General features: G+C 37.6%; 1 protein-coding gene across 8 annotated transcripts in view; it reads left to right on the forward strand.

Moving 5' to 3' along the window:
- The window catches only part of otofa (otoferlin a), a 63,525-nt gene extending 37,172 nt beyond the window's left edge, over positions 1-26,353 (forward strand). For 2 of the 8 annotated variants that reach the window (XM_026923019.3, XM_053242174.1), the window contains 37 exons: positions 67-129; positions 248-332; positions 463-622; positions 875-1,061; positions 2,723-2,909; positions 3,066-3,289; positions 6,113-6,221; positions 6,439-6,622; positions 7,050-7,170; positions 7,277-7,377; positions 8,730-8,820; positions 8,916-9,032; positions 9,111-9,263; positions 9,450-9,642; positions 10,420-10,544; positions 10,718-10,852; positions 12,290-12,451; positions 12,938-13,057; positions 13,178-13,339; positions 14,413-14,575; positions 15,226-15,380; positions 15,613-15,642; positions 15,819-15,953; positions 16,046-16,121; positions 16,845-16,981; positions 17,152-17,289; positions 17,392-17,529; positions 17,642-17,769; positions 18,168-18,338; positions 18,450-18,610; positions 18,853-18,995; positions 19,272-19,360; positions 20,559-20,657; positions 22,760-23,001; positions 23,256-23,434; positions 23,575-23,675; positions 25,093-26,353. In XM_026923019.3, the coding sequence (XP_026778820.3) occupies positions 67-129; positions 248-332; positions 463-622; positions 875-1,061; positions 2,723-2,909; positions 3,066-3,289; positions 6,113-6,221; positions 6,439-6,622; positions 7,050-7,170; positions 7,277-7,377; positions 8,730-8,820; positions 8,916-9,032; positions 9,111-9,263; positions 9,450-9,642; positions 10,420-10,544; positions 10,718-10,852; positions 12,290-12,451; positions 12,938-13,057; positions 13,178-13,339; positions 14,413-14,575; positions 15,226-15,380; positions 15,613-15,642; positions 15,819-15,953; positions 16,046-16,121; positions 16,845-16,981; positions 17,152-17,289; positions 17,392-17,529; positions 17,642-17,769; positions 18,168-18,338; positions 18,450-18,610; positions 18,853-18,995; positions 19,272-19,360; positions 20,559-20,657; positions 22,760-23,001; positions 23,256-23,434; positions 23,575-23,675; positions 25,093-25,273 (5,145 nt within the window). In that variant the 3' untranslated portion in view covers positions 25,274-26,353. Of the gene's footprint in view, positions 1-66; positions 130-247; positions 333-462; positions 623-874; positions 1,062-2,722; positions 2,910-3,065; positions 3,290-6,112; positions 6,222-6,438; positions 6,623-7,049; positions 7,171-7,276; positions 7,378-8,729; positions 8,821-8,915; positions 9,033-9,110; positions 9,264-9,449; positions 9,643-10,419; positions 10,545-10,717; positions 10,853-12,289; positions 12,452-12,937; positions 13,058-13,177; positions 13,340-14,412; positions 14,576-15,225; positions 15,381-15,612; positions 15,643-15,818; positions 15,954-16,045; positions 16,122-16,844; positions 16,982-17,151; positions 17,290-17,391; positions 17,530-17,641; positions 17,770-18,167; positions 18,339-18,449; positions 18,611-18,852; positions 18,996-19,271; positions 19,361-20,558; positions 20,658-22,759; positions 23,002-23,255; positions 23,435-23,574; positions 23,676-24,064; positions 24,267-25,092 lie in introns of all 8 variants that reach the window. The other 6 variants (XM_034313807.2, XM_034313810.2, XM_026923020.3 and 3 more) reach the window with 6 other exon arrangements.
- Positions 26,354-27,890: the final 1,537 nt, after the last annotated feature.

Genomic DNA, 27,890 nt, shown 5'->3' on the forward strand with positions numbered 1-27,890 from the left:
AGATTCACTTTCATAATGAAATCTTGCTTTGAAAAACTTTGCTGATGTGCTGCATTTTTTTTGTAGTACTTTGTCTTTGACTTCCATGTTCCACCTGATGTCATGTTTGACAAGATCCTGAAGCTTTCGGTGAGTACACTCTATCTGCCATAGTAGGAAACCCTGGTCTAAGAAATGTGTAGGTAAAGTTGTATGCAAAAATCTACATAAGCATTGAACGTTATTGGCTCTTCTGATGATCCTGCAGGTCATTCATTCCAAAAACATATTGCGAAGTGGCACATTAGTTGGCACCTTTAAACTAGATGTAGGAACAATCTACGCACAACCTGGTAAGTAAAAATGGAAGTGATAATAGACACAAATACTGTAGATGACTATATTTTGGATTAATTAATAAATTGTTTATCTGACACTAAATGATTTATTGCTCTTTAATTTTTTGATGGCTGTTTGTTACAGAGCATCAGTTCTACCATAAATGGGCCATCCTGACCGACCCTGATGACATCACAGCAGGCTGCAAAGGCTATGTAAAGTGTGACATAGCGGTGGTAGGGAAAGGGGACAACATTAAGACCCCACACAAGGCCAATGAGATAGACGATGATGACATAGAAGGGTAAAACATCTAGTTACTCAACTGTGCAGATAGACGAAATGAGTTTAATTCCAAAGATAACCTGTTGGTTAATTATTGTCAAACTTTTTAGTTGGATAGCACATTTGATGAAATTTTAAGGAATGATGTTGCTCAAGATTGCATAGCTTCTCAATAATCACAATCCCCATGTACTTAATTATGAGATACAAAAAAAAAAAAAAAAAAAAAAAAAAAAAAATTCTTCATAATATAGGCCTGAATTCCTTTCAGGAATCTTCTGTTGCCTGAGGGCTTCCCAGCAGAGAGGCAGTGGGCCCGCTTCTATGTGAAGATCTTCCGAGCAGAAGGCCTGCCCAAAATGAATGCCAGCATCATGGCCAATGTGAAAAAGGCTTTAATTGGAGAGAACAGAGACCTCGTGGACCCTTATGTTCAAGTGCAGTTCTCTGGGCAGAAGGTAAGCCAACTCTACCTAACACTGTTCAGAGCTTTGCTAAAATTGCAGTGCATATGATTTTTTAATTTAAAAAAATTCAAAGCAAGAAAAATATTCTAAAACATGGTGTTCCTGAGCTGCAGCAAATCATTGTTGCCAGGCTGTAATTAGTATCTCACAATCAAACTGACTGACAGGAGTTTTTGGATGCATCACTTCATCACACACACATCCAGCCAATGTTGGCACAGTTTCACATGCAGCTTGTTTGTTATTAGGAAGACATTGCCTCGACATTGTTTTAAATCACTGTTAATAGATGTTCTTAATATTCCACTGTTCATCGCTTTATGGGAAGTATGCAGTAAGTTGTGTGTTACAGCTCAAAAAATAGATTATGTCAAATAATTGCAGGAGGAAAGCAGTGTGAATAGAAATTAAGCTGAATCTGCTTATCACATCGTGATAGTGTGGAGATTTAATGAATAATCCCCAAGAGTGGGTGCTCATTTCTAACACTGATGAGTTTAAAATGCACATTATACTCAGAAGTGGCTTTAAAAGCAAATAATCATAAAGCAATGTGCAGAGTTCTTTACTCTGTAAAGAAGTATATTGTATATTAGTAAACAAGTATATTGCATATGTAGTGATGACTTGCTATATGGGATATGTTATACATAATTATGCCATAGCTTAATCAGAAAGGTGGCTAGCTAGCTAAAAGAGAAGCTGGAGAGCACAACCAGAGAAGAAATTAAAAATGCAGAGATCAGATACAAAATACACATGATCAGAGAAGAAATTAAAAATGCAGAGATCAGATACAAAATACACATGATCAGAGAAGAAATTAAAAATGCAGAGATCAGATACAAAATACACATGATCAGAGAAGAAATTAAAAATGCAGAGATCAGATACAAAATACACATGACCACATTACTGGGTAATGAAAGGACACAAGTGAAAAGAACCAGAATCAGTGGTTACGGCTCTGGCCTACTGATCAGTAGGTTGTGTGTTCAAGCCTCAGCACCCCATATCTGCCAATGTGGCACCCTTGAGCAGGGACTTAACCCTCTCTACTACATGAGGGCCTTATCACAACTGTCCCTGCACTCTGATCCCAGCTTACCCACAATCTGGGATAGGTGGAGAAAAGAATTTCTCTGTGCTATACTTGTATATATGGCAGTAAAGGTTGTCTATCTTAGTTGGCTACTCTATTTGATGTATAACAGCTGCATGGTGCGACATTGCATACTATCATACTAAATAATATGACAGTTCTTCAACTGTGTTACTATTCAGCTATATTTATTATACTTACTACACTTATTGCATAGTACACATTTTGGGACACAGCCTTGAATTTATCATTAAAGTTTACTGAGTTGCCACTTATAACAGTCAGATTAATCCACAGAGAAAGGAGAAGGGCACAGCACAACACACAAATGTTTTTCCTCTAATAGCTTAGAATAACATTTTTTCTAGCATAAAAGGTAAAATTCCAAAATCTTGCAGCAGCACTAATAGGCTCCCTTCATCTTACAGTATAAAAACACAGTAGTTACCTACAACTCTTTTACAACAATACAGTCTATGTCTAATGCTGCTGATTGCTTTATTGAAGAAGGCCTTTATATGATGTGCTTTACATGTATGTGTGTCCACAGGGGAAAACCACAGTCCAGAAGGGCACCTATGAGCCCTGCTGGAATGAGCAAATCGTCTTCACTGAGATGTTCCCACCGCTGTGTAAACGCATGAAAATTCAGATCCGGGATTCCGACAAGGTTAACGACGTTGCCATAGGAACTCATTTTATTGACCTTCGCAAGGTTTCAAATGATGGAGACAAAGGTATTAGGAAAGGGCAATCTGTCTCCACTGAATTAGAACTTTGAAATGTGGACAGAAAGTGTACTTATAGAGCACACTGTTTAAGACATTAGCAAGGAAACTGGTGTCTTCCCAGAAGCATAAACATTTTGGCTCACCTCTCTGTCCCCTCTTTAGGCTTCTTACCCACACTGGGGCCAGCCTGGGTGAACATGTATGGCTCCACACGCCAGTACACACTAATGGACGAGCACCAGGACTTAAACGAGGGGATTGGAGAGGGTGTGTCCTTCAGGGCCCGTCTCCTCATTGGTCTTGCTGTGGAGATCTTGGACACATCCTCTTCAGATGTAAACATCTCCACTGAAGTCCAGGTGGAACCCATGACAAATGTTTCAGAAGTAAGATACAAAATATTGCAGGCATTTTTTGAAAAGACAGTGACTGATTGTGGGTAATTAAAATACAACAGAATCCAGACTTTAATTAGTTAATTAATTATTAATTAGTTAATTTACAATGCGTTCATGACTTAAAGTAATGTATTATTTTTTGCTTAGCGCCGCATTAGTTTTGACTTTCATAAGATTTGTGGAACATTAAAAAAGTGATCAAAGTGCTACTATATATGAGAACTCATTTAGTTTCACATTAATTTCTAATTACTGATTATCAGCATCATCTCTGTCTCGGTCTCATTCAATTCAATTCAATTCATTTTTATTTGTATAGCGCTTTTTACAAAGGTCATTGTCTCAAAGCAGCTTTACACAAACAAAAGTAAAGTGAAGTGTGTGTGTGTGTGCCGTCTCTGATGAGCAAGCAGGGCGACGGTGGCAAGGAAAAACTCCCTGAGATGGTGATAGGAAGAAACCTTGAGAGGAACCAGGCTCAACAGAGAACCCATCCTCATATGGGTTTACACTGAGTCTCATCATCAGGTCTCATCACCTGATGTAAAAGTCACCTTCTTCACTTGACTTATTTCCGCACTAATATTAATGGAGAAATAATCATAGATTAGTTATGTTGTTTTTTTTAGTTAATGTCTTTTTATTAGGTCATTTAAGCAAACTCTGAACAGAGTACACGTGTGACTAAGCGATCTTCTCTGTTTTGGCAATGTGACAGTGCAGATGCATCATGGACAATTTGAGAGTTTGTGCCTGATTAGAAACAGAATTGATTAGGCTTATGTCCATTTATAAGAGAAAAGCACACTTAGCTAGCAAAGTTTTAGACATCTTTAGGCAGACTGACTGCATTTACTGCTGCGTTTGTTAAACTGGCTCGTTACCCAACATGATCTTTGCATGCAGATAGCTAAGGCAAGGTTAGAATTTAGCCTAAATAAAAACATTTCCACATCATTTTCGTAAAATATATATTTATTTTCTTATGGTTGAGGTTTTTTTGTAGGAAAACTTAATTTGGTTAAAATTCATTATTTTTGGCTGTTTTCCCACATTCTGCCACAGCGACATCTGACAGATTTCCCCAGCCAGTCATACATGTATGTCATGTCACAGGTTCCCAATCCTGGTGCTGGAGTATACCCCATCCTGCACATTTTAGTGTTTTTCCTGCTCCCAACACTGCTTCAACTAATCGGCTGATTAACAGCCCTTCCTGAGTGGAAGTGGGTGTGTTAGAGCATTGAAAACACTAAAATGTGCAGGGGTACTCCAGGACCAGGGTTGGAAACCTCTGTATTAGGCTTTATAACAAAATAATAAGAAAAAGATAAAGTAACTACACATAAGTAGATAGAGTATGTACTCACCAATATATCTGTCAATTTAATTTAATATTATTTTTCAAATTGTGGAAGTAGATCCCCATTTCCTGAACAACTAATTATAAGATCTTAAGACTGAAGTGTGTATTTTAGCAGGTATTGAGCCTATAGCCGGGATTGGCTACTCTAAATTGCCCTTATGTGTGAATAGTGGGGAAATCACTAGTACTGTATCTTCAGGTTTAGAGCTCATTTTGTATGGGTTGAACTTGTGCCTATGGGACCTCAGATATTTTATCTTTTTCTGAGCAGCAAGGATTGGTTGTCTCCTGAGGTTGGTTTGCTCAGAGATAATCCATACTAATCCTGAAAATGTTTAATGGGTTCGCTGTGTGAAAACACGTTTATGTATCTAGACACTGACAGGAGCAGTCATAAAGTGTTATAGGAAACCTCCCAACCCTCACCATTTATTTACTTTTTACAATGTAAACCTGAGGGCAAACCAGTTATTACACTGTGAAGCATAAATAGATCAAAAATGATAAATAGAAATAAAATTAATAAAATATTGAAATGAACCGAAATGAACAGATTTTCTCGCTTGAGCTGTAATCAGCCAGACCAACAATGGGCGTAATAACTGGCAGTATGAGAGGATGAGAGCAGCTCATGAGTCTGTCTCTCTTCTGTCTCACTATGTCTGGTTTGGAATTTTTAAGTTTAGAGGAAACTGAGGTCAAATAGTAGGGGGTTCTGGGCAGGAATACGTTGAGGGGCATTATGCTGCTATTATTTTTCTGGCACAGTTCCACATAGTTCCACATCTACTGTTGAAGTCATCCTGACTTCTGCTTCTGGACTCACTTCCTGCTCCTGTGGCTGGTGAAACATGGATACCTTAAATACTTCCCTAAAAGAGTTTATGGCCAAGTCTCACCCTTTCTTCAGTGAATAATTTCACCTTGATTCTGTAGATATATATGGTAGCTAAGAACTTATGCAGTAATAATAAAGACCGTCTCATCTGAGTACTCTTATTCACAATATAATCATACTGAACATCCCTTCAACACTACTCTTCTACATGTGTATACTGTGATGATTTAAAATCCCATTATCTGTTGTCATTGAGAAGAGGATGGATTCCATTTTGAGTCTGGTTCCTATCAAGGTCTCTTTCTCATGTCGTCTCGGGGAGGTTTTCCTTGCCATTGTTGCCTCTGGCTTACTCATTAGGGAATTAAATCTGCTTTATGTTTACGATAAGATTTGCACAAAAACATTTTATTGTGGCCATGGTCTTCAGTCAATTTGTACCTTATTTGGCTTTTTTTCAGTTAATTGTTTATTGATTTTTGTTAGGCTGTTTTGTGATTTTCAGTTGTTAAAAGTGCTATATAATGTGCTATCTAAAGTTACAAACAGAATCACGCTGCTCAACTAAGATACATGGTGATTGTCTACAAACTCTCTTTGTGTTCAGGTTTCAACAGGGAAAGTAGAGGATTTTTTTCTGTTTGGATCCTTCTTAGAGGCCACTATGATTGACAGGAAGATAGGAGACAAACCAATCAACTTTGAAGTCACTATTGGTGGGTAAATGACATAAATGGAAGTCGCTCTGGATAAGGGCGTCTGCCAAAATGCCATAAATGTAAATGATAGCCTGAAAATGATAAGGTTGTTTATTTCTTGTTCCTGGAACATGCATAACATTAGTGCTAAAAATTAGTTTCGCTGAAGTACACTTAACAAGATACAATATTTTGGACTAAATAACCTTTCCAATTATGCCTTCCCCTTTCCTAGGTAACTATGGTAACCAGCTTGATGGCGTGAGCAAGCCTGTAAAAAGGAAGAAGAAGGGCAAAGGAGAGGGTGAAGATGAGGAGTCCGAGCTGATCCATAACTCCAGTGATGAAGAGCCTGAGGAGGATGGAGAGCTGGCATCAGTGTCCTCTACCCCTCCCATGAAGCCTGTAATCACTGACAGGTCGGTCTTAAGAGAACAGAGCTGATGCCTATGAGGTTAAAGATCAAAGGTTAAGAAAAGTATGTTATTGTGTTAGTGTCATCTCAGGTGAATGCTATATGTGGACACATCCTTCTGATGTTTTTAATTAAATAATGAGTTAGTAATTAAATGATGAGTGTAGTGAAGTGAATTTTTGTAATTGCCATTTGAGAAAGATGTAGACAGACTTTTGAGAATCTGAAAATGACCACAAAGCACAAAGTATCTTTTTGCCCAGAATGAGATCAACAAATCTAATTATTTTTCAGTCTTCATTCATTTTTTACCTTCCTTTCTACCATTCTTGTTTTTCCCTCTAAGTGAATCAGTTAAATTGATTAGCTGAATTATTTACCAGTGCAGCCATTTCAGAACTTGTTGAGCGTTGTGCATTTTACTTTTTCAGCAATTACTTCCATTTGCCATATTTTGAAAAGAAGCCTTGCATCTACATCAAGAGTTGGTGGCAAGATCACAGAAGACGTCTCTACAACTCAAATATCATGGACAAGATTGCAGATAAACTGGTTAGACAATTTGTCCTTGTGTTTTCTAGAATTGAGAAAAAGACATTTGTGTTACAGGGTGAAGAAATATTTTTTCCCTAGCTCAGGAAATGTGTTTGTTTGATAGGAAGAGGGTCTGAATGATGTTCAGGAGATTTTGAAGACAGAAAAGGCTTATCCTGAACGCAGACTGAGGGGTGTTCTGGAGGAGCTGAGCATTGGATGCAAGTAAGTGTGCATAAACCTGCCAAAACCTCATTTTAGTAGTGATATAGCAGCTAGTGTGTCGCAGAAAATATAGCAGCCTTTTTGACAATGTAAAAGACAAGAATGAGCATCAGTTCTTACAGAGCCACTGAGATGACATGGTGGACATTTGTTAATAAACTGTGGCCACAAATTAATATATTGAGGCCACTAGTTAATATTTTGAGTCCACATGTTGTGGAAATGGCATACTTAATACATGGCCTCCAGTTAATTATTGAACAAGAACAAGGGAAAAAATCTATTTGTTTTGAGAATTCATTTAAAGTGACATGACTATATCCTATACATACACACACACACACACACACACACACACACACACACACAAATATATATACATGACTATATATGTTGCAATGACACCAGTATGTCTTTATGTCATTCCTTGATTGAAGTAACGTGTTATATTATCAACTTCTCTGATTTGTCTGTGTGTCTGATTTCTTTGATTTCTCATTCACTCTGAAATACAGTCCCTGGCTCGATTAATCCAAAGTGTTTCCTGGCCACAAAATTGATCTTGGGAAATTCAATATATTAATTTCTGGCCATACCCTATATAAGGAATTACACATGACAGACTGTGCTGTTTTACAGTTGTAAAAAAAAAAATTATGTTTGTAGCACAGTGATTTGCCAAAGATTACAATGTTTAATTTATTCATCAATGATATGTTGCACATTTTAATGGTTTATAGTTAGATTTAATGTTGTGGAACGTCTGAGAGACAAGTTAATTCCTGTTATCACTTGCAAAAAAAAGCTGGGATAAACACTCACTTCTTCATCAACATCTCTCTCTCACAGATACACACACACACACACACACACACACACAGAGCGCAGCCTATAATTTTACAGAGAAAATGTAGAAAACAGAACGCGTAACCAAGTATGACAGCGCTTACAACCGAGACTCCATAAATATTAAATAAATGTCTCCTAAAAAAAAACTTCACCACATCAATGATTATAAGAATTGCTTTGTTAAACAACAGCCCATTTTTAAATTTGTTTATCAGTCTTAGATTATGTGGAGCGTCCACCATAGAAGTCCCTGTGTTACTATAAAAACAGTAACATATTACAATGAGCACAGTAACTCATTCATGTTACAGCCCTAACTACCTGCGCTGTTATACAAAAATAATGCACACTTTCTCTCCAGTCCGATTCGAGCATTCAACCATTCGAGCATTTAATAATTAAAAAATAACCACCAGCAGCAGCTTTATAAGTTCCATATGACATACTATGATTTATTTACCAAATAAATACAATCTCATGTTCTATTATTTTTGTTCTGACAGTCGATTTGTCACCCTGGCCAATAAAGATCAGAATCAGGCTGGTATAACCAAATTGGACCGGGAAAGGCTGAAGTCTTGTCTAAGAGAGATGGTATTACATTATATTTACACAGTACGCGCCCACCATGTACAACTAATAAAAGCTCAAATGTAGGAGCTAAACGTGTTTCGCTGTGTTGTTTGTAGGAGAGCATGGCCCAGCAGGCCAAGTCCATGCGCTCACAAGTGAAGAAAAACACTGTGCGAGACAAACTAAAACTGGCACTGAATTTCCTGCAGAAGCTCCGGTTCATGGCTGATGAGGTTAGATGAACAACAACTTCTGACATTTTAACATTATATCACATTGATATTTTGATAAAATATCCTTTTTGTTTTCAGCCACAGCACAGTATTCCGGATGTGTTCATATGGATGATAAGTAACAATAAGCGTATAGCATACGCACGCATTCCTTCAAAAGACATCCTCTACTCAATTGTAGATGAGGAGATGGGTAGAGATTGTGGGAAAGTCAAAGCTGTCTTTCTCCGGGTAAGTCCCTCTGTTTCCTTTATCTGACTAAAGTGTTTTTTGTCCTGTTTAATTTTCCTTTAAGTTCAAGCTCTAAAAGGAGATAATAGCACATCAATATTACATTCACATAATACTGACCTTTGTTGGCTGTATGCTGGTGTTAGTGGAACTTTTATATTGTTCATAATAAACTTTTATATGCAGTTACCTGGAAAGAAGAGCTTTGGCCCAGCTGGCTGGACAGTTCAAGCTAAGTTGGAGTTGTACTTGTGGCTTGGCCTGAACAAACAAAGGAAGGACTTCTTGAGTGGCCTGCCCAGTGGCTTTGAGGAAAATAAAGCAGCTACTAAAAGCACAGGCCTACAGCCTGTGCCTCCCATTAACCTCGTCTATAACAGTAAATATGCATGCTCATCTTTTCTTAAGTCTGTGCTTAGAGAGACTTAGGGAGCTTTCTCACTTATTAAATCCAAATCAGAGCAAAATTAACGTGTTGGCTATTTAGTGTGATTGGGTTTATAAAGTAAATTCGAAAGAAAGTTCAAAAGAAGGAAAGTATGAAAGAAAGAAAGAAAGAAAGAATTGCAATTTTGTGTATTATATCCAGCATTTCTTTCCTTTTTTGGTACTTTGGCCCAGATAAACACTTTTTTTCACCAACAACTGCTATTACAGTGTTTGTTATTAAATTGAAAGAAAGAAAGTCCTTTTTTTGCTATTATAACTTTCAACTACTATTATATAGTTATTATAGAAATTAACATATGTGCTTAATTTTCTTTTAATTTAATTATTTTAGCTTTTTTTTAATAGCATTAGAAGAAAATTATATTAAATTAGTCTGTGCTGCAATCATAAGTGGATCTGTAATTTTTTCTTTCCAGTAGAACAGATTGTTGGCTGACAGTGTAATCTGTGCACTGTTTTCTTGTTTTTAAAATTTAAATTCCTGATTTTAAAATTCTTCCTAGAACTTAAAATATCCCTGTCACATGACTTATTATCATTATTATCATTATTATCTTATACAACATTATTACTTATATAAAGACATTTTGGATGTGCTTTCTGTAGTGTACTGTAGAGTTAATTTACATAACAGCAATTAGTATGTCATTTGGATATTTCCAAAATGAGCTTTTATTGTTTTTAAAGCCTCCATGTCCCCTTTTAGGTATGCAGGTGTTCCAGCTAAGGGCTCACATGTATCAGGCCCGTAGCCTGTTTGCTGCTGATGATAGTGGCCTGTCTGATCCTTTCGGCAGGGTCTTCTTTTCCACATACAGCCAAGTCACAGAGGTGTGTTTCTATGTAATACTTTACCTATGGATTTATGGATTTATTTCAGTTTTAATGAGGTCTGCTACATACTATGCTCTTCACGTTTGTATTTTCAACACACAGGTGTATGTTTTTCTGAATTAATGTGTAATTCACCTACGTAATGTAATGCATCTATTGGGTTGTTTCAGGTGCTCAGTGAGACTCTTTGTCCAACATGGGACCAGATGCTGGTGTTTGATAATGTTGAGCTTTACGGTGAAGCCAGTGAACTCCGTGATGACCCTCCAATCATTGTCATAGAAATATATGACCAGGATACTGTGGTAAGCTTTCGATTTTATGTATGTGTGTAATTACTCCATTTAAACTGAGCTCTAATGCAGTATACGTTTGCATTTTTAGAGGCTGTAATGAACAGATAATGAACCCTCGTTTCACTGAGATAAGAGTTTACTGAAATGTTTGCCATTGTCCGGAGTCAATGTTTGTTCCTGTTTAACTCTGGCCCTGCCTTGTTGTTGAATGACACTTTTGAAGTAATAGCAGGCTGTAGTACAGATATTATCTAGAGAAATCTTGGTTTATGCCCATGGTTCTTTTCAAAGTGGACCCAGAGGGATCTGTAAAGCATAGCCACATTTTTTTTTCTTTTAATCCATTGGCAATTACAATCAACTAATATTAAAGCTGTTATACTTATTAGTAACCTATAGCATCTTTAAATGATTATATTAACTGGTCATTTGTATTAAATGGGTTTAATCCAAACCAAAATAACTTAAAAATAAGGTTTAATGACAACTTGAATGTGACTTTATTTTTATTAAAATAAATTCATGAAAACTAGGTGTTGTAAATCTTTTAACACAGTTTAGGATTTGTAGAAAGAAAAAGAAAACACAATAAAGGAAAAACAAACAAACAAACAAACAAACAAACAAAAAAAGCTCTAATGGCCCCAATACATAAATTTGATGGCATGGTTTTGCTTAATTTCTTTAATTGTACAATTGTTAGAATTAGCTTCATAAAATATTGTAAATCTGTACTGGGATCATGGTAGTCTGTAGAATCTACCTGGCGGTTAAAAAGTTGGGGAATCCCTGGTTTATGCAGGTAGCTAAGCTTCACAAGGTATATGATATGTGGACTGAGTTGGGGCTAGACCCAGAGAAGAGACAGTTTTGTCAAATATAGCATAATTCCACTGGCACTATTGAAAACACCCTCAAATGGTTCCTTTTGCCTCACTAACTTGCAGTTCCTATCTCTTTGTGATTAGGTATGTTAATTTTTGTTTCATTCGTAGTTTAAGTTTTAGTCTAAATTATTCTAACTGCACTTATGGTGTTGGTGCTGTAATGAGTGTGGGAGTTAAGAGCAATTTTGCAATGAAAAGAGCAGCAAGGCTTTTGAGTGCTTATTTGCTTTTGTCTCATGCTTGAAAGTACCTCTTGATAACGCTTCACAAAATTCTCATTTCCAAAACTTCTGTTAAAGCACTGAACATAATTAAAATTTCATTGCAATTAAAACAGTGTATTAGATAAGTTTCCACCAGATCTGTGAAATTTTGTAAGTAACAAAAGTCAAATGCACAACATAATTTATAAATCTGAGATATGCTTCTTGCAGCTGAATGTACAAAATGACATCTCTAGTTGTAACACCACAGTCGCTAAAATCATATCTGTAGGTATGTGCCAACAGTGACCTCCAGTGCTTATGAATTGATTGTCATACGTGTGTATTGTGTGCAGGGAAAAGCAGAATTCATTGGCCGAACTTTTGCCAAGCCCATAACTAAGATGGTTGATGAGCATTACGGCCCCCCACGCTTCCCGCCCCAGTTGGAGTACTACCAGATTTATAGAGGAAACTCCACTGCAGGAGAGCTGCTGGCTGCCTTTGAGCTTCTGCAGGTACAGACGTACAAGTGGTGACTGCTCACATGAATGTTTGATGCTCAAGGATAAAAAGCCTTATGGTTCCGATAAATAGCCAGAATAGTATTATTTATTATACACATTTAAATAATCTGCTTAATATTTGAATAGTTTGATTATGCCCTTAAAAACATCTGTGAAGAAGCAGTCTGTGGAATTTATTTTACAGTTAAAATGATTTTTATCTGCTTATAAATTATTTTGTCTGCAAAAAGTTTGAGAACTATTTATAAGCTTTGCAATCCCTCAAATCTAGGTGCTTCTCTCAGAAAACTGTTCATGTTTATTTAAACTACCTCTTTGCAGTTTTTTCTCTGTTTCTCTGTAATTGACTCAATCCACTGCACTGATTCGATCTGGTTTCTGGCTGTTGCACTTGATGGCAAAAGTTATTTATGTTGTATTTTCAGGAGATATTGAGGAGAATTTAGTTAGTGTTACTGAATGCTTTCCCATACACAGATCGGACCAGCAGGAGTAAAAGATCTCCCGCCTCTTGATGGGCCAAATGACGAAGACCATGGTCCCATCCTACCGGTGCCTCTGGGAATACGGCCTGTCCTCAGCAAATACCGTATAGAGGTGAAAAGCTCAACAAACAAATTTACACACTGCCCATAATCAGACTACCTGTGTATAGTTAGTATGGGTTAAGTATTTTTTGGAGACTGTGTCAGACTGAGCCTCTCCATCACACTATAGATTCTGTTCTGGGGCCTGAGGGACATAAAGAGGATTAACCTAACACAGGTGGACAAACCTCGCGTGGATATTGAGTGTGCAGGAAAAGGTGTCCAATCAGCCCTCATTCAAAACTACAAGAAAAATCCAAACTTCAGCACTCTGGTGAAATGGTTTGAAGTGGTGAGTTCTCTCTGATGTAAATAGCCCACATCCCAGCTAACAATTTTAGGTTAGCAGAACATTTCTCCGAACGTTCAACCTGTCACATGTGCTAGGTGTTTGGAGAATGTTTTGTAAAACATTGCGGCAACAGCTTTAATCGTAGGAATCAGTGGTGTAATGGAAAAATACTGGCCCCCCAGCAAGTGCAGAAGACAGGGCCCTCCTACCAAACAAGGAGGATGGCCAGTCCACCACTGTACTGGTGTATTACCTGCTCCATTACGTTAAACTTGCACAAAAAAAACAACATAGACCTATTAATGGTTCAAAAATTGTTATTGAAAATTGTTATTTAAAATTGAGGTGACATTAACACTTTGTAATACAATAAGTTTTAAATGCCCATTCATATATTGATTTAAAAATTAGCACATGAAATTTGACGGAAATGAAAAAGAAATAGAAAAACAGAGTTGCGCTATATAGGCCTGTAAAAACACACCAGCCAGAGGAAAAAAATCATTACATTTTAAATATTTTTTAACACAAACAAACAATGAGGAAATGTAGGCTACTTCACCTAAGCCAATGCAGGAGGTGAAGCTTCATTTGATATATTTGCTAGCTGCTCTTCATTTTGCAGGATTTCAGCTGTTCTCTTTGCTGGCTCATTTTCTTCTCTTTTAAACACTTTTTTTGGTATCTTTGCTAGTTTCGCTCGTTCTTGTTGAGAAAGTAATTTATTTCTTTGATTTGTAGCAGCACTTAAATATTTGCATTTCATCGTCTTTCAATTGACATTCACACTAATGCTAATCATCCAGTAGCTGCCTGCAATGAAACAAATGACCTGCTGACCTGGTGACATAACATGATCACATCTACGTGGTCGCTAACTCGTGATTTATGACTATCCTTCCCTGTAATATCAGTGGGAAACAATTTTTTCAAACACCCCAGGAGCATATTTCTATAACATTAAAGGCTACCTTCTTAGAACCTGTAAAATACATTACTCTGTTAGCTGGGATGCTTGTTACTTTCACATGCTTCTTAGGTCAGTAATGGTGTCACCAAATTTTATATTGCAGGACCTACCAGAGAATGAGTTACTCCATCCTCCACTGAATATCCGAGTGGTGGATTGCAGAGCTTTTGGACGTTACACCTTAGTGGGCTCACACGCTGTCTCCAGCCTTCGCAAGTTCATCTACATACCGCCAGATAAGAGGTCCAACAACTGGGCCAATACAGGTACTAGCATAAAGAAAAGAACATTTGGCAATGCTTTTAATCTCTCTCTAAACTTTGAGTTTCTCTATAAAACTGTCTTGCTCTTCAGAATCTTCTTATTAGCTACTCCACCACACTACCTAAAGAGAAATGCATAAAGGATGCATGAAGGATGCTACTGCACTTGAAATGTGACTTTCCAGCTAACACAAAGTTTCAGCAATCTATTTTATAAACATGCACTGTAATAAAAGCTTGTTTACACAAATGTTCCCAGTTACACAACCACTACCATCATGGAAACATGTGTGTATTAAACTTCGTACAACTAAAAATGCTGCAGGCAAATTGTGGCACCTTTATAAACATTATGTAAAATATTCTCAAACATCTAGAAAACTTAACAGATTGGGTGTTTGGAGAATGTTAAAAGTTCCTAGATCTGTAATTTTTGGAAATTCTGCTAACCCAAAAATTGTTAGCTGGGTTGCATCCTTTTACAGTGCATGCAAGGTTGAACACTTTCTTTTTCCTTTTCCCAGCTAATTCCCATTCTTCACTTTTCTCTCCACTGTGTCCTCTTTCTGAACTGCATTGGTGGCACTGTCCTATCCTCTCTACTGGTACTTGGCTTTTGACTGCTCATGTACACATGACCCTACCCACTACAGCAAGACTGACCAATGGCCTCATGGCTCTTACCAATGGAACGTCCCGTTCCCACCCCTGCTCTCGCCCCTTCTCTCACTCCTCAGGTGACATTGTGATCAACATGAGCCCTGAGGCCAATGTTAAGAAGATGGACACTGTGGTCAAACTGGATGCTGTGAGTCTCTCCATGATGATTTTTAAAATCCACATAAAGTAACCATAACATGTCACAGTCTTTTGTGTGTACTGCATGAGTATGTTTGTATGTCCAGGTTAGTACTAGATAAATTATTTGTAACCCTGTGTGTTGATTTCATTGTTATGCTGGCGTGTACTTGTTTGTCTTGTTGAAGTTAATCTTGTTTAAGTTGATTTGATGTTTGTTTCATGTGGCCCCCTCTCTGTAGACCTCTGATGCTGTTGTTAAAATTGATTCGGTAAGTCACAGTATGTATTTAGTTTCAGAAGCTTTATGTGTAATGGGTAACAGCTTGTCAACATTTCTTCCTCATAAAGCATATAATCAATAGCAAATTACAGTCGGCTAAAAAACCCCAGTGGGTTTTAAGTGTTTTAAGGGTAACAGCAAAGCCTTTTTTTTTCATTTTAATAGAACGAGGATGAAAAGGAGAAAGAGAAGAAGAAGAAGAAGAAAAAGAAGGGAGAGGAGGTAGAGGAAGAGGAGCAAGACGAGAGCATACTGGACTGGTGGTCAAAGTACTTTGTCTCAATAGAGACAATGATGGAGGTGAGAGACTCTGCCTTTCCTCAGTATGGGGTTCTTCCCTATCAGGCTAAAAAGAAGAATGTTTTTGATGAAATCTCTTTTTCTTGATGCAGAATCTGCGCGCTCAAGAAGCAGCCATGGCCGAGGCAGAAGAGCGAGAGGACTTGGAGATTGCTGCAGAAGTGGCTGGTAAACACAATTAAACATACCTAAGTTAGGATGCACATGGCACTGTGAATTGTATCAAAATGCACCAAGGTAATCTCACGGGTTCGGGCGGAAATGAGGAAGCAGGAGGCAGGCTTAGAACAACTCAGAGGCGATTTATTCTCAATTTTTTCTTGTGCTTTCAGCGCTCTCTTTAAGTTCCACACACACACATACACCCAGCTCTGTGCTGGATCGTGCTCTCTGTCTCTCGAGGTGCTCGTCTCTCTCTCCCTTATCCTCGCCCCAGCTCACTGCAACACAGAATACTCGTTAGTTAAATACCCCACAGGTGTGCATTCCTTACCACTCACCTCCTCCAGCTCTGTCCTCCATTCACAAATCGGCGCTCGACCAAGCCCCCGCTTCCACAGCAATGTTTATGGCTTCATTCTCTATGCCATTACCCATCCCATAATTGTTGTTTGTTGCCATCACATTATGTTCACATCCTTATTTCATGCCATGAAAGTTAACTCCGAACTTCAGCAAACTTCAGTTAAGTACTTCTAAAAATAAACACTTACATTTGATTATAGTCTGGGAAGATGCATATTAATGAATTTTAAATGCATTTATTATTTTGATTCTATATATTTTAACTCTCATGGCTTTGAAAGATGTAAGATGGTCATTGACATCTTCCATGCTGTCCATTCTCTTCCACTCCCATCTGCTCCTCTCATTCCTCAATCCTAACCTCAGAAATCAAAGTTGATCAATCTCATGTGAAAGGCACCAAGACTAAAGAGAAAAACAAAGCCAAGAAAGACAAGAAGAAGAATCAGAGCTGTGAAGTAGTGGAGAAAAAAGCTGCCAAACCCAAAGTGGATGAGCTTGTGGTCAGTGTCTTTTCATATCACCTGTAACATTTATTATCAAGTGTAGAACTTTATTACAAAGAGTATTAATATATACAATATTTTGTATATATTATAAAGTATATACTATAAAAGAACTGTTTAAAATACATCTCAATTCCAGATGAATTTTGAATATTGTTCATATTTAGGTGTTCAATAAGGAGCTGGAGACTGAATTTGAAGACTTTGAGGACTGGCTTCACAGCTTCAACCTGTTTAAAGGAAAGGCTGGAGATGACGATGACAACAGTGTGGTGGATGACGACCGGATCATGGGCCGATTCAAAGTATATCCAGTTGTTAAAAGCAGGGTGAACCAGATATCTGATAAAATCCACTGTTTGTTGTGTGTTGTTAACCTTGTTCCCTTTCTGTGACCTTTGACCTAGGGCTCACTGTGTGTGTACAAGCTGCCCCTTTCAGAAGAAATCACCAAAGAGCCTGGATTTGATCCCAATATGGGCATGTTTCAGAATATACCACACAATGATCCCATCAATGTCCTAGTGAGGATTTACATTGTTAGGGTAAGTGACTTCTCAAGGTCCTTGTTTCCTTGTGTTCAACCAACACTTAACTAACCCCTATCCACACAACTGGGCTCCATCACTACTGAGCTGTGAAAATCTTGTTTTCTAGGCAACAAACCTTCACCCTACTGACCTAAATGGGAAAGCTGATCCCTACATTGTCATCAAGCTGGGAAAAACAGAGATCAGGGACAAGGATAATTACATCTCTAAGCAGCTCAACCCTGTTTTCGGGAAGTGAGTATGAAAGTGTGAACCTTCTAAATGGATTGCACTTTAATGAACAAGAAAAGAGCAGTTGTAGATGTATCAATAATCATAAAATTCCTAATCATAATATTCGATTTCTAGCAGTGATTTAATCCTAATATAGGATTCCCTATATTCTCCACATGAAAAACAACAGCAGCTGCATACTCTAAAGGGTTCTTTGGTTTTTCTTTAAGGGAGAACCCTGAAAAAGACCCATGCAAAACCAAACAACAAAGGGTTTTCCTTTCAGAAAACAATCCAAGTAGAACCCCTTTAGAAGCCTTGAATCATGAACCAAAAAATAAAAATAAAGTAGTTCTGTACTGTAGTTCAATTTATGTCATTGTATTTTTTATTAAAGAAAATACTTTATGCTTTTTAAGGTCCTTTGACATAGAGGCCACATTTCCAATGGAGTCGATGCTGACGGTGTCAATTTTTGACTGGGATTTAGTTGGCACTGATGACCTGATTGGAGAGACCAAGATTGATCTGGAGAACCGTTTATACAGTAAATACAGAGCCACCTGTGGCATCGCATCCACCTATTCTCTGTAAGCATCAGTTTAGACTTAACATCAGTTACAAATAGGGTGTATTTCCTGTTTTGTGAGCTCTCAGCAAACATTTCAGGTGAAATGTTTGGATTTGTTTTATCCACACAGCCACGGCTACAATGTGTGGCGTGATCCTCAGAAACCCTCTCAGATACTCGCTAAGTTGTGTAAGGATGGCAAGCTGGAAGAGCCACATTATGGCCCAGGTGGAAAGGTCAAGGTTGCAAACCGCATCTTTTTGGGGCCAACAGAGATTGAAGATGAAAATGGTAAGTTATTAAAGGAAAGTTTCAGCAATACTGCAGCAAATTTGATCTCTCTTTTTTTTTTGTGATGTCTAATACCTGAGAAGGGTTGGATTGAGAAGGACATTGATTCAACCCACACACACAGTCATAAATGTATCTGCATATATATATATATATATATATATATATATATATATATATATATATATATATATATATATATATATATATACACGTGTGTGTGTGTGTGTGTGTGTGTGCAGGTCTGAAGAAGCCAACAGATGAACATTTGGCACTTACTGCACTGAAGCACTGGGAGGAAATACCTCACGTAGGCTGTAAACTCATCCCAGAACACGTAGAGACCAGGCCTCTTCTCAATCCGGAGAAACCAGGCATAGAGCAGGTGCAATAACATCACGCTGTTTATGTTACAGAGGAGTCCTGGTTGTCAATGCTGTGTGAACAATTCACATTTTAGTACTGAAGGCCAAATCAGCATGCTACATTTTTTTCAGATGTCAGCGGTATTACATTTTTTAAGATTAATAAGTTAATCAAAGACTTAACACCTAAATCATGCAAAGTAAATTCAATATTAGTTTCTCTGTAACTGTTTAGAAATGTGTCACAAAGACAAGTAATCCATCCTATTCTGCTTTGGATCTTATAAATCTTGCAGGGGAGAATTGAGATGTGGGTCGACATGTTCCCAATGGATGCGCCTGCACCAGGACCAGCCTTAGACATATCACCACGAAAACCAAAGAAGTGCGTAACTCTTTCAGATTTGGCTTCTTTACTTAGTGTTATTTACATTTTTACATATACACTTAGTGTTATTTACTTAGCGATATTGATTATCTTCCTTTTTTATGACTGTGTATGACAACCTAGTATAAAAATATCACAGTTTCACGGTATCAGTCAACCATTTAAAAACACACAAGCCAGAGATGAAAACTGAAGGAAAAACATATTACCAATTCTTTATTAAAAAGTCTCTTTGCACATCCTTGTTCATGTAACAAAAAAGCAAATGATACAAAAATATCAAATCCCCTAACTGTTCTTCTTTCTTAAAAAACTGTTTTTTCAGAGATTCCTCTATAAATTATATTCTCTTACATTGTCAGTGTTTATCACAGTGTTTTTTTAAAGTTGAAAGAGAGAGTGGCTGTCAGGAATGGCAGCGTGCTGAATCAAACCCCCAGAAAAAAACAAAACAAAAAAATAGCCTGGCAGTACATGACACTGCTTATCCACACACAGATAGCTGTTTCATTTAGTTTTGATCAGCAATGCCATATTCTTCTAGCAAGCATTTGATAGCCATCGGGTATGATACAAACATTTTGCAAACATGCCAGAAGTGGCAGCAGAGTAGCATTGTAACATGTTTAGAACAGTAGTAGTTCACACTTGTCAAAGGGTTTTCAGTGCAGTCCATGTCCTTGTGCAGAGAAATGGAGTCGGTTTAGGGGAAGTCTAGAAAGACCATTTTTGGGGCCTGGACACAAAAAGGATGAGAACCACTGGAGTAAGGAACTTGATCAGGGGGAAAAAATAAATGTGTAGACAGTAATAGTTGGAAATGTATTATTTTGAAAAAGCCATTCGATCATACACCATGACTAACCGTGAAACTGTGACATTGCAACAACCGTAAAATCTCACTTATTCTTCAGAAATTATTCCTTTCCTCTGCCACACCACTTTGTGTATGTATGTCTCTTTGTTGCAGAGTTTATTTCAATGTGTCTTCCACCATGGCTTCAAAAATACTATAGGTTCACAGAAAATGATTATGACTCTCTTTCTTTTCTTTCTTGCCCTCTTCTACATGATCTCTCTCTATCTTTTCTCTCTCTGATGCTCTCTAGACCATTATAGTGTTTGAAACTATTATAATATAGTTAGATGACCACATGTCCTCCCCTTCCTCCCCCTCCCTCCACCACTTTACCAGATATGAGCTCAGGGTGATAATATGGAATACTGACGAGGTAATTCTGGAAGACGATGATTACTTCACAGGGGAAAAATCCAGTGACATTTTTGTCAGGGGGTAGGTATGGGTAGGTGTGAGAAATCTGTGTGGTTGGTCTTGTTAATCTTTTCTTTTCTGTCTGTATGTTTTGTTTGGTCTTGCTTCCCCATCCCCCGCGTTATTGCTGTGATGTCTAGCTTTGAGCTTCGCGTTATTATTTGGAACACTGATGACGTAGTTCTTCAAGACGATGCTTTCATAACAGGAGAGAAGATGTCTGACATCTATGTCAGGGGGTAAAGACGATTCCAATGCATGGCTCGACTGCATGCTTATAGCCAACATATTACTAAAAAGCACAAAAATTAACCAAGGTTTTACTTCCCCTTTTAATTTTACTGAACATCACACACACCTCAGCTTTACAGGACCACAGTATTTAAACAAGAGTGAAATGCTGCTATGTGTTTTATAATGAAAGCCATTAAATATTACAAGCCTAAAGGTTAGTCTGACTATTGAATAGTTAATTAAATTTTAATTAATTTAATGTTTATTTTAATCTGTGAATACTCAATCAAATGTTAAGGTCCTGGTCTGTCAAAACAGCAGGGCCCAAGACACCACAGGATTCACAAATCTCCCCTTCACAGTGCATGAAAGCACAGAATATGGTTGTTGTGCATGGAACGAAATGTGTATTTTGCAATTATTTCTAGCAGGCCCATATGTGATGGCCTGGGAAAATCTGTCAAATCTCACTGTAATTACATTCTGGCAAACAGCCAAAAAAGAGTTTTCTTAACTTTAAGAATCCATAAATATATTTCACCAAAATGTTTTGAAGCAGAAAAGTTTTATTTACTTTTTAATCATGCCTAGACTTCTTCCTGCAAAAAAAAGTCAGGTAAGGGGCCAGTTAAAGAAAACGCAGTGGTAAAAACTGTCAATCTGGCTAAAGATGTCTAAAACCTTGCTAAGTATGATTTCCTCATACAGTGAATGTCAGGCAAGTTGTTGGATAGGTAAATGCTGGAAGTAAGCAGATTTTAATATGCTATAACTTTACTTGTGGTTGAGACACATGCAAAAGGGAAACATATTTGTTTTCCCAGGCCTCCATACATATACTATGCTCTCCCCCTAGACTATAAAACTATTACATTAACAGTCAACTAACATATAAAAACTTAAATTCTGAATTTCCTGCATTTGAGACACTACTGCTTGCATAACAGTGTCAGAATTTTCTAAGAATGCATTAATTGACTATTAGTTATCTATTAGTTCTCATATCCAATGCAATTTCCCATATCCATGGTGTACTGCAGTACTTTGTATTGTGTGGATCTATGATAAAACGGCAACAAAACCGTCAGCGCTACTGACTCACCTAACTATAATAACAAGTGGATGAATGACATCTCGCAAAGAAAAGATGTTCACTGACCAGTATGAACTCCTGTCATGAAGAAAGGCTAAGGAGATTGACTTATATGTGCTGTTTTAATTTTGCGAATCATGATAATCATAATGTGATACTTATGGTGATTTCCAGTCTCAAGTTGTGAGAAATCTGGAAGAGTACACTGAAACTGAAACTTGCCACACACATAAGTGTGCATCCAGAATAACGGTGAACAGAACATACACTGTTTTATTTTGTATGTTCTGTTCATAAGGTAAAGTAAATTACAGTGCTAAATTAATCTTTTTGCGTAGACACTGTACTGTATTTTGCACTTTTAGGTAAAAATGCCACATATTGCATATTCATTAGGGGAAACATGCAAAATGGATATGTGCTATTTTGTTCATGTAAAAAACATGATAGTAAATCAGCTTGCACAATATTTGTTCCTTTTTTAATAAGCAATGTTTTAGTAAATCTGTAAACTCATTAGATTATCTTGTAGCCAAGTTGGAACAGTAGCATCTGTTTAAATTAATTAAATTAGACTAATTATGTACAACCATGTATCACAATTTGTATCACAAATGATTGCATTTATTTCTAAAAAGAAAGCAAATTTATTATCTGGTAATTAAACTGGTTAAAAGTTGTTTGACTAAGAACTTTTCTTAAGTGTTTCTCAGTTTGCTTTATATTTGTATCATCATTGTAAATATCTTTAATAAAAAATGTCTAATTATTTACTAAAATTGGCCTTTTTGCCCAGCTGGCTGAAAGGCCAGACAGAAGATAAGCAGGACACAGACGTGCACTACCACTCTCTGACTGGAGAAGGAAACTTTAACTGGCGCTTCGTCTTTCCCTTTGACTATCTTGTGGCTGAGGAGAAAATTGTGGTCTCCAAGAAAGAGTCCTTGTTCTCCTGGGATGAGACAGAGTACAAGATTCCTGCCCGCCTCACCCTGCAAGTGTGGGATGCTGACCATTTCTCTGCAGATGACTTCTTAGGTATGAGAAATTGCTTTCTCAAAGTAACTTCACAGGGATTTTGTAAGGGTTTGTTTAGAAATCCAGCATATGTGTTCATTGTGTTCATGTGTCTTCAAGTGAAACCAAATTTTTTTGTTTTGTGAGTGTAGGAACTTGTAGGTTGTGTAATATGAAACATGTCTTTTGTTTTCTTGTAATGCGGCTTTCAGCCAGAGAAGTTAGTTCAGGGTCAACTTTATTTCTAGCATGTAATTTTACATGTTTTCTTTCAGGTGCAATTGAGCTAGATTTGAACCGGTTTCCTAGAGGCGCGAAATCATCAAAGCTGTGCTCCCTTGACATGATTATTAATGAGCAGGAGCTGCCGACCATCTCGATCTTCAAACAGAAAAGAGTGAAGGGCTGGTGGCCTTTTATGGCACAAAATGAGAACGATGAGCCAGAGCTCACGGTGAGACATGAATGTCGCATCATGTATGCTTTTACAAATATATTACTATGAGTAGTATTAGAAAGAGAAAATCTCTATTAGTGCTTATTATAATCTCCATTCAGCTGAACTGTACCCATCATTATTAATTCTCCTCAAAGGGTAAAGTGGAAGCAGAGCTCCATCTAATGACAGCAGAGGAGGCAGAGAAAAATCCTGTTGGCCTTGGAAGGAATGAGCCAGAGCCACTGGAAAAACCAAAGTAAGATGTTAAACACACACACACACACACACACACTTCCAACAAATCCGAAACTGGAATAATTTCATGCGTTTACCCATATCCCCATCTTTTAAGGGATAATATAAATCCTGATTTTGATGTCATATAAAATTATCACTATTATCTTTGCATTATTCACTGATAACATAATATACTGCCAAGCCATTTACACACACACACACACACACAGAAAAAGGTAAAGCATAGGTACCTCGTAGGTATCTTCTTCGATACAGAAAACAGACACCCTTCTCTGTATCCTGTTAACTTTTCCTCTTTCTATCATTTCCACCTTCCTTCATCATTTCATTCCTTCCTTCACCCTTACCCGTTCATCTCCTTCATTTTTAAACACATTCTGGAAAAAGTCGTCCGGACACCAGTCTAATGTGGTTCTTGAACCCCCTGAAGTCCATACGATACTTCATATGGCACCACTACCGCTGGCTGATCCTGAAGACACTGGCACTGCTGCTGCTCCTCCTGCTCCTCGGCCTCTTTCTCTACTCCATCCCTGGATACGTGGTCAAGAAGCTGTTGGGGGCATGATGGGAGAGGGGAAAATTGCTGGTAGCCCTCTTACATTCCCCCTTTCTACTCTCTCTTTTCTTTGACTTGAGCAACCATTGCTGGAAATCATAACACACACTCTTAACCCACATGTTCTGTTCATTGCTTGATGAATGTCTCATTGACCCAAATCATCACTTGATATTAATTGTAAAATTACTTAAATATTCCTAATCATATCATATCTCAATCTAAGTTCTGAGCAATATAAGCAATATTGGAATAAACACAGTATCCCTACATGTGGTTCAGTATGCTTCTGATGGCAAGTGTGAACATTTTTTAAAAAGAGGAAAAAATAGAATCAGAATTTTTTTTTAGGATTTGTGATTTGTGATTGTTGGTGAAATAAGCCAAGCCTATAGGTTTTGTGTTGGAAAAGTGGCCTAAGGGACTCAAATAGCACAGATCCTGTTTTTTAATTTCTTTGTACCTGTACAGTAGATCTCAGTTTTACATGGATCATTCAGGCATCCTGTCTCATCCTATGTGTCTGTCACGTAGATTTCGCATGTCACTATAACTGCCATTTTCTGCCATTTCCATGATTTGATCTTTGTATTTCTTATGTTTTGGTATTAAATCCTGATTAAATGCATCTTAATAAAGATAGGCTAGGGTTATGTTTTAGTCTTAATGTCTGTGCAAATCCTAAATACCACACTAGAAAACAATAAACAATTAAAGAAAATAAAGATCTTTAATATTGATTGCCACCTACTACTAACCACTAATACATGCTTTATTTCTCTCCTCCATTTGCCTCCCGTTGACTTTCCCAACTCACCTCCCCCGTAACTTCATCACCTGACTCGTCCTGAAACAGCCGGCCCGACACCACCTTCCTCTGGTTCCTGAGTCCGCTTAAGGCTGTGCGCTACCTGGTGTGCACCCGCTACAAATGGCTTATCATCAAAATTATCCTGGCCATACTGCTGGTGATCATGGTGGCCCTCTTCATCTATAGTATGCCTGGCTACCTGGTCAAGAAGATGCTGGGTGCATGAGGAAACCAGAGAGAAACAGGGTGTTTTATTCCACCTCTCCTCTTCATAGTCTGCAGGATTTCAGTTTCATTCATCTACACTGATGCTGCTTTATGCCTTTCCTAAAAATTCTCCTTCCAGATGATTTACTAATCCACACTGTTGCACACCAAGCATATCTTACATTCCTCAAGAACTTTTTTATTGATTTCCACCATTATGTATATCTACCTGCCAATCAATAAACTTTTTTTCCTGATTTATACTATTTATTTCAGCAAGAAATTAAGGTATACACACACTGACCTCTTTATTAGGAATACTTGTACACCTGCTTGTACTTCATGCAATTATTCAATCAGCCAACGATATGGTTGCAGTGTAGTGGTTAAAATGTCAAAATCTGGACCGCTGAAGTTGGTGAACCTGTGCTGACTATAGCCTACAACCATGCCACGGTCAAAGTCATTAAGATCACATTTTTTTCCCATTCTGATGTTTGATATGACCAGTAACTGAAGTTCTTGACCAGTATCTGCATAATGTATGCATTACACATCTGCCACATGATTGGCTGATTAGATAATTGCATGAATCTCCAGGTGTTCCTAATAAAGTGGATGGTGAATGTATGTCTTTTCATTCATACTTTAAAGATATAGTATGCCTTGCTTGAGTTTCTGTGTAAATTGTTCTAAAATGTCAAAACTTGCAGCTGATGACATAATTAGCATGCGACAAATTCTTGAAAAAAAGAGTGATACATAGGACATACTAAAATAGAATTTCAAGATCTTGCTATATGTGAAAATTTTTCCAGCACAGAATTTCAGAACTGTGTTATCATTCTTCCTACTATCCAGCTGTTGATTTACATTGTTTGCAGTGTACACTGTTTTTGTACTTGCTTGCTCTTCTACTGTTTCTTGTGATTGTGTGTACTGATCAACAAATTTGATAACTGACTTGATTGCACTGAATCTGACTTATTTATATTATGAAGGGTGTATAGTTCTTGTTTAACAGTGTGAAACATTGAACTATTGATTAATTTATTTTTGTCTGTATGAAGATTGAATAAAATGTACTTATTGAAATAAAGATGCTTCAGTGTGTGTGTGTGTGTGTGTGTGTGTGTAAATGAAATCTTATGTCCTGCAGCCACCCCACCACCAGCTTGTCATGGTTGTTGAGTCCTGTATCCTGTGTATCCTGGCTTGGAGACATTATAGGACCGCTTTGTGGTGGTGTTTCTCAGTGTGCTGGGCCTAATATTCCTCAGCCTGCTAATTTTCTCTGTTCCTTCCGCACTGAGTTATAAAACAATCTGTGTATACAGTAACTTTGTTGAATTGAAATGGATATGCCAAATCGTGTATGCTATTAAATGCACATTTATTAAATGAATGGTTAATGGAAAATAAAAATGACACAGATTTTTTTACTTACTTAAAGCATAGTCAATCAGCAACTAATCTGCCTTTATTAGGTTTACCCTGGAGTTGCTTGATTAACATTAATTGGAAATGTATAGAGTCAACTCCTCAATTATTTCCACTGTTCATGAAAACATGAACAATGAGAATATACTGTACAACAAATAATACATGTCTTACCGGTTAGCACATTTGCCTCACACCTCTGGGGTTGGGGGTTCGAATCCCACCTCTGCCCTGTGTGTGGAATTTGCATGTTCTCCCATATTTTGGGGGTTTCTTCTGGGTACTCCCGTTTCCTCCCCAATCCAAAGACATGTGGTAGGCTGACTGGCATTTCCAAATTGTCCATAGTGTGTGAATGTGTGTGACTGTGCCCTGCAATGGTTTGGCACCCTGTCCAGGGTGTGCCCCGAGTTCCCTGGGATAGGCTCCATGCTCCCCCCATGACCCTGTGTAGGATAAGTGTTATGGAAAATGGATGAATGTCAAACTCTGTTGTATTTTGCTATTGCTACATTATATGGCCAAAGGTTTGTGGACACCTGATCATCACACCCATATGTAGGCCTTCCCCAAACTGCTGCTACACAGTTGTTTAGAATGTTTTTGTACACTGTAGCATTACAATTTCCCTTCATTGGAACTAAGAGGCCCAAACCTATTCCACCTCACAGCCAAGCTCCCAAATCTAGTGGAAAGCCTTCCCAGAAGAGTGGACATTATTATAACAGCACAGCACATAGGGGTGTAAGTGCATGTGCATTATATGTCCAGCTAAAACTGTCTAAGACAAAAAACACCAGAATACAAATAAGATGAAAAAAAAAAACACAGCAATCTCATCATTTATGGTCAAAAATGATTTGACAGAAGAAGACAGAATTACAATGAATTGACATCTGTTTACCACAGTGTGCAGCACAGTCGCAGCAGTGTATCCATGGACTGCGGAAACAAAGTCAGTGCAAAAATCTTCCATGACTCAAGTATTGCTGTCTTGCTGTCTTGTGGGAGAACCAAGAGTGAGGCATTAGTGAAGAATGATTTGGCAACATTTAGTCAGGAGCAACTATGGAAGCAAAAAAAGTAAGTTTTGAATAGTTTTGAGTCTTGAAAAGGTTTGAATTAAAAAACATTGAATTGAAATAAAAGCCACTGAATTCGTAATAATGAAAATTAAAAACAGCTGAATTCATAAT

Source organism: Pangasianodon hypophthalmus, chromosome 19 (genome assembly GCF_027358585.1).
Source record: "Pangasianodon hypophthalmus isolate fPanHyp1 chromosome 19, fPanHyp1.pri, whole genome shotgun sequence".
Classification (NCBI taxonomy): domain Eukaryota; kingdom Metazoa; phylum Chordata; class Actinopteri; order Siluriformes; family Pangasiidae; genus Pangasianodon; species Pangasianodon hypophthalmus.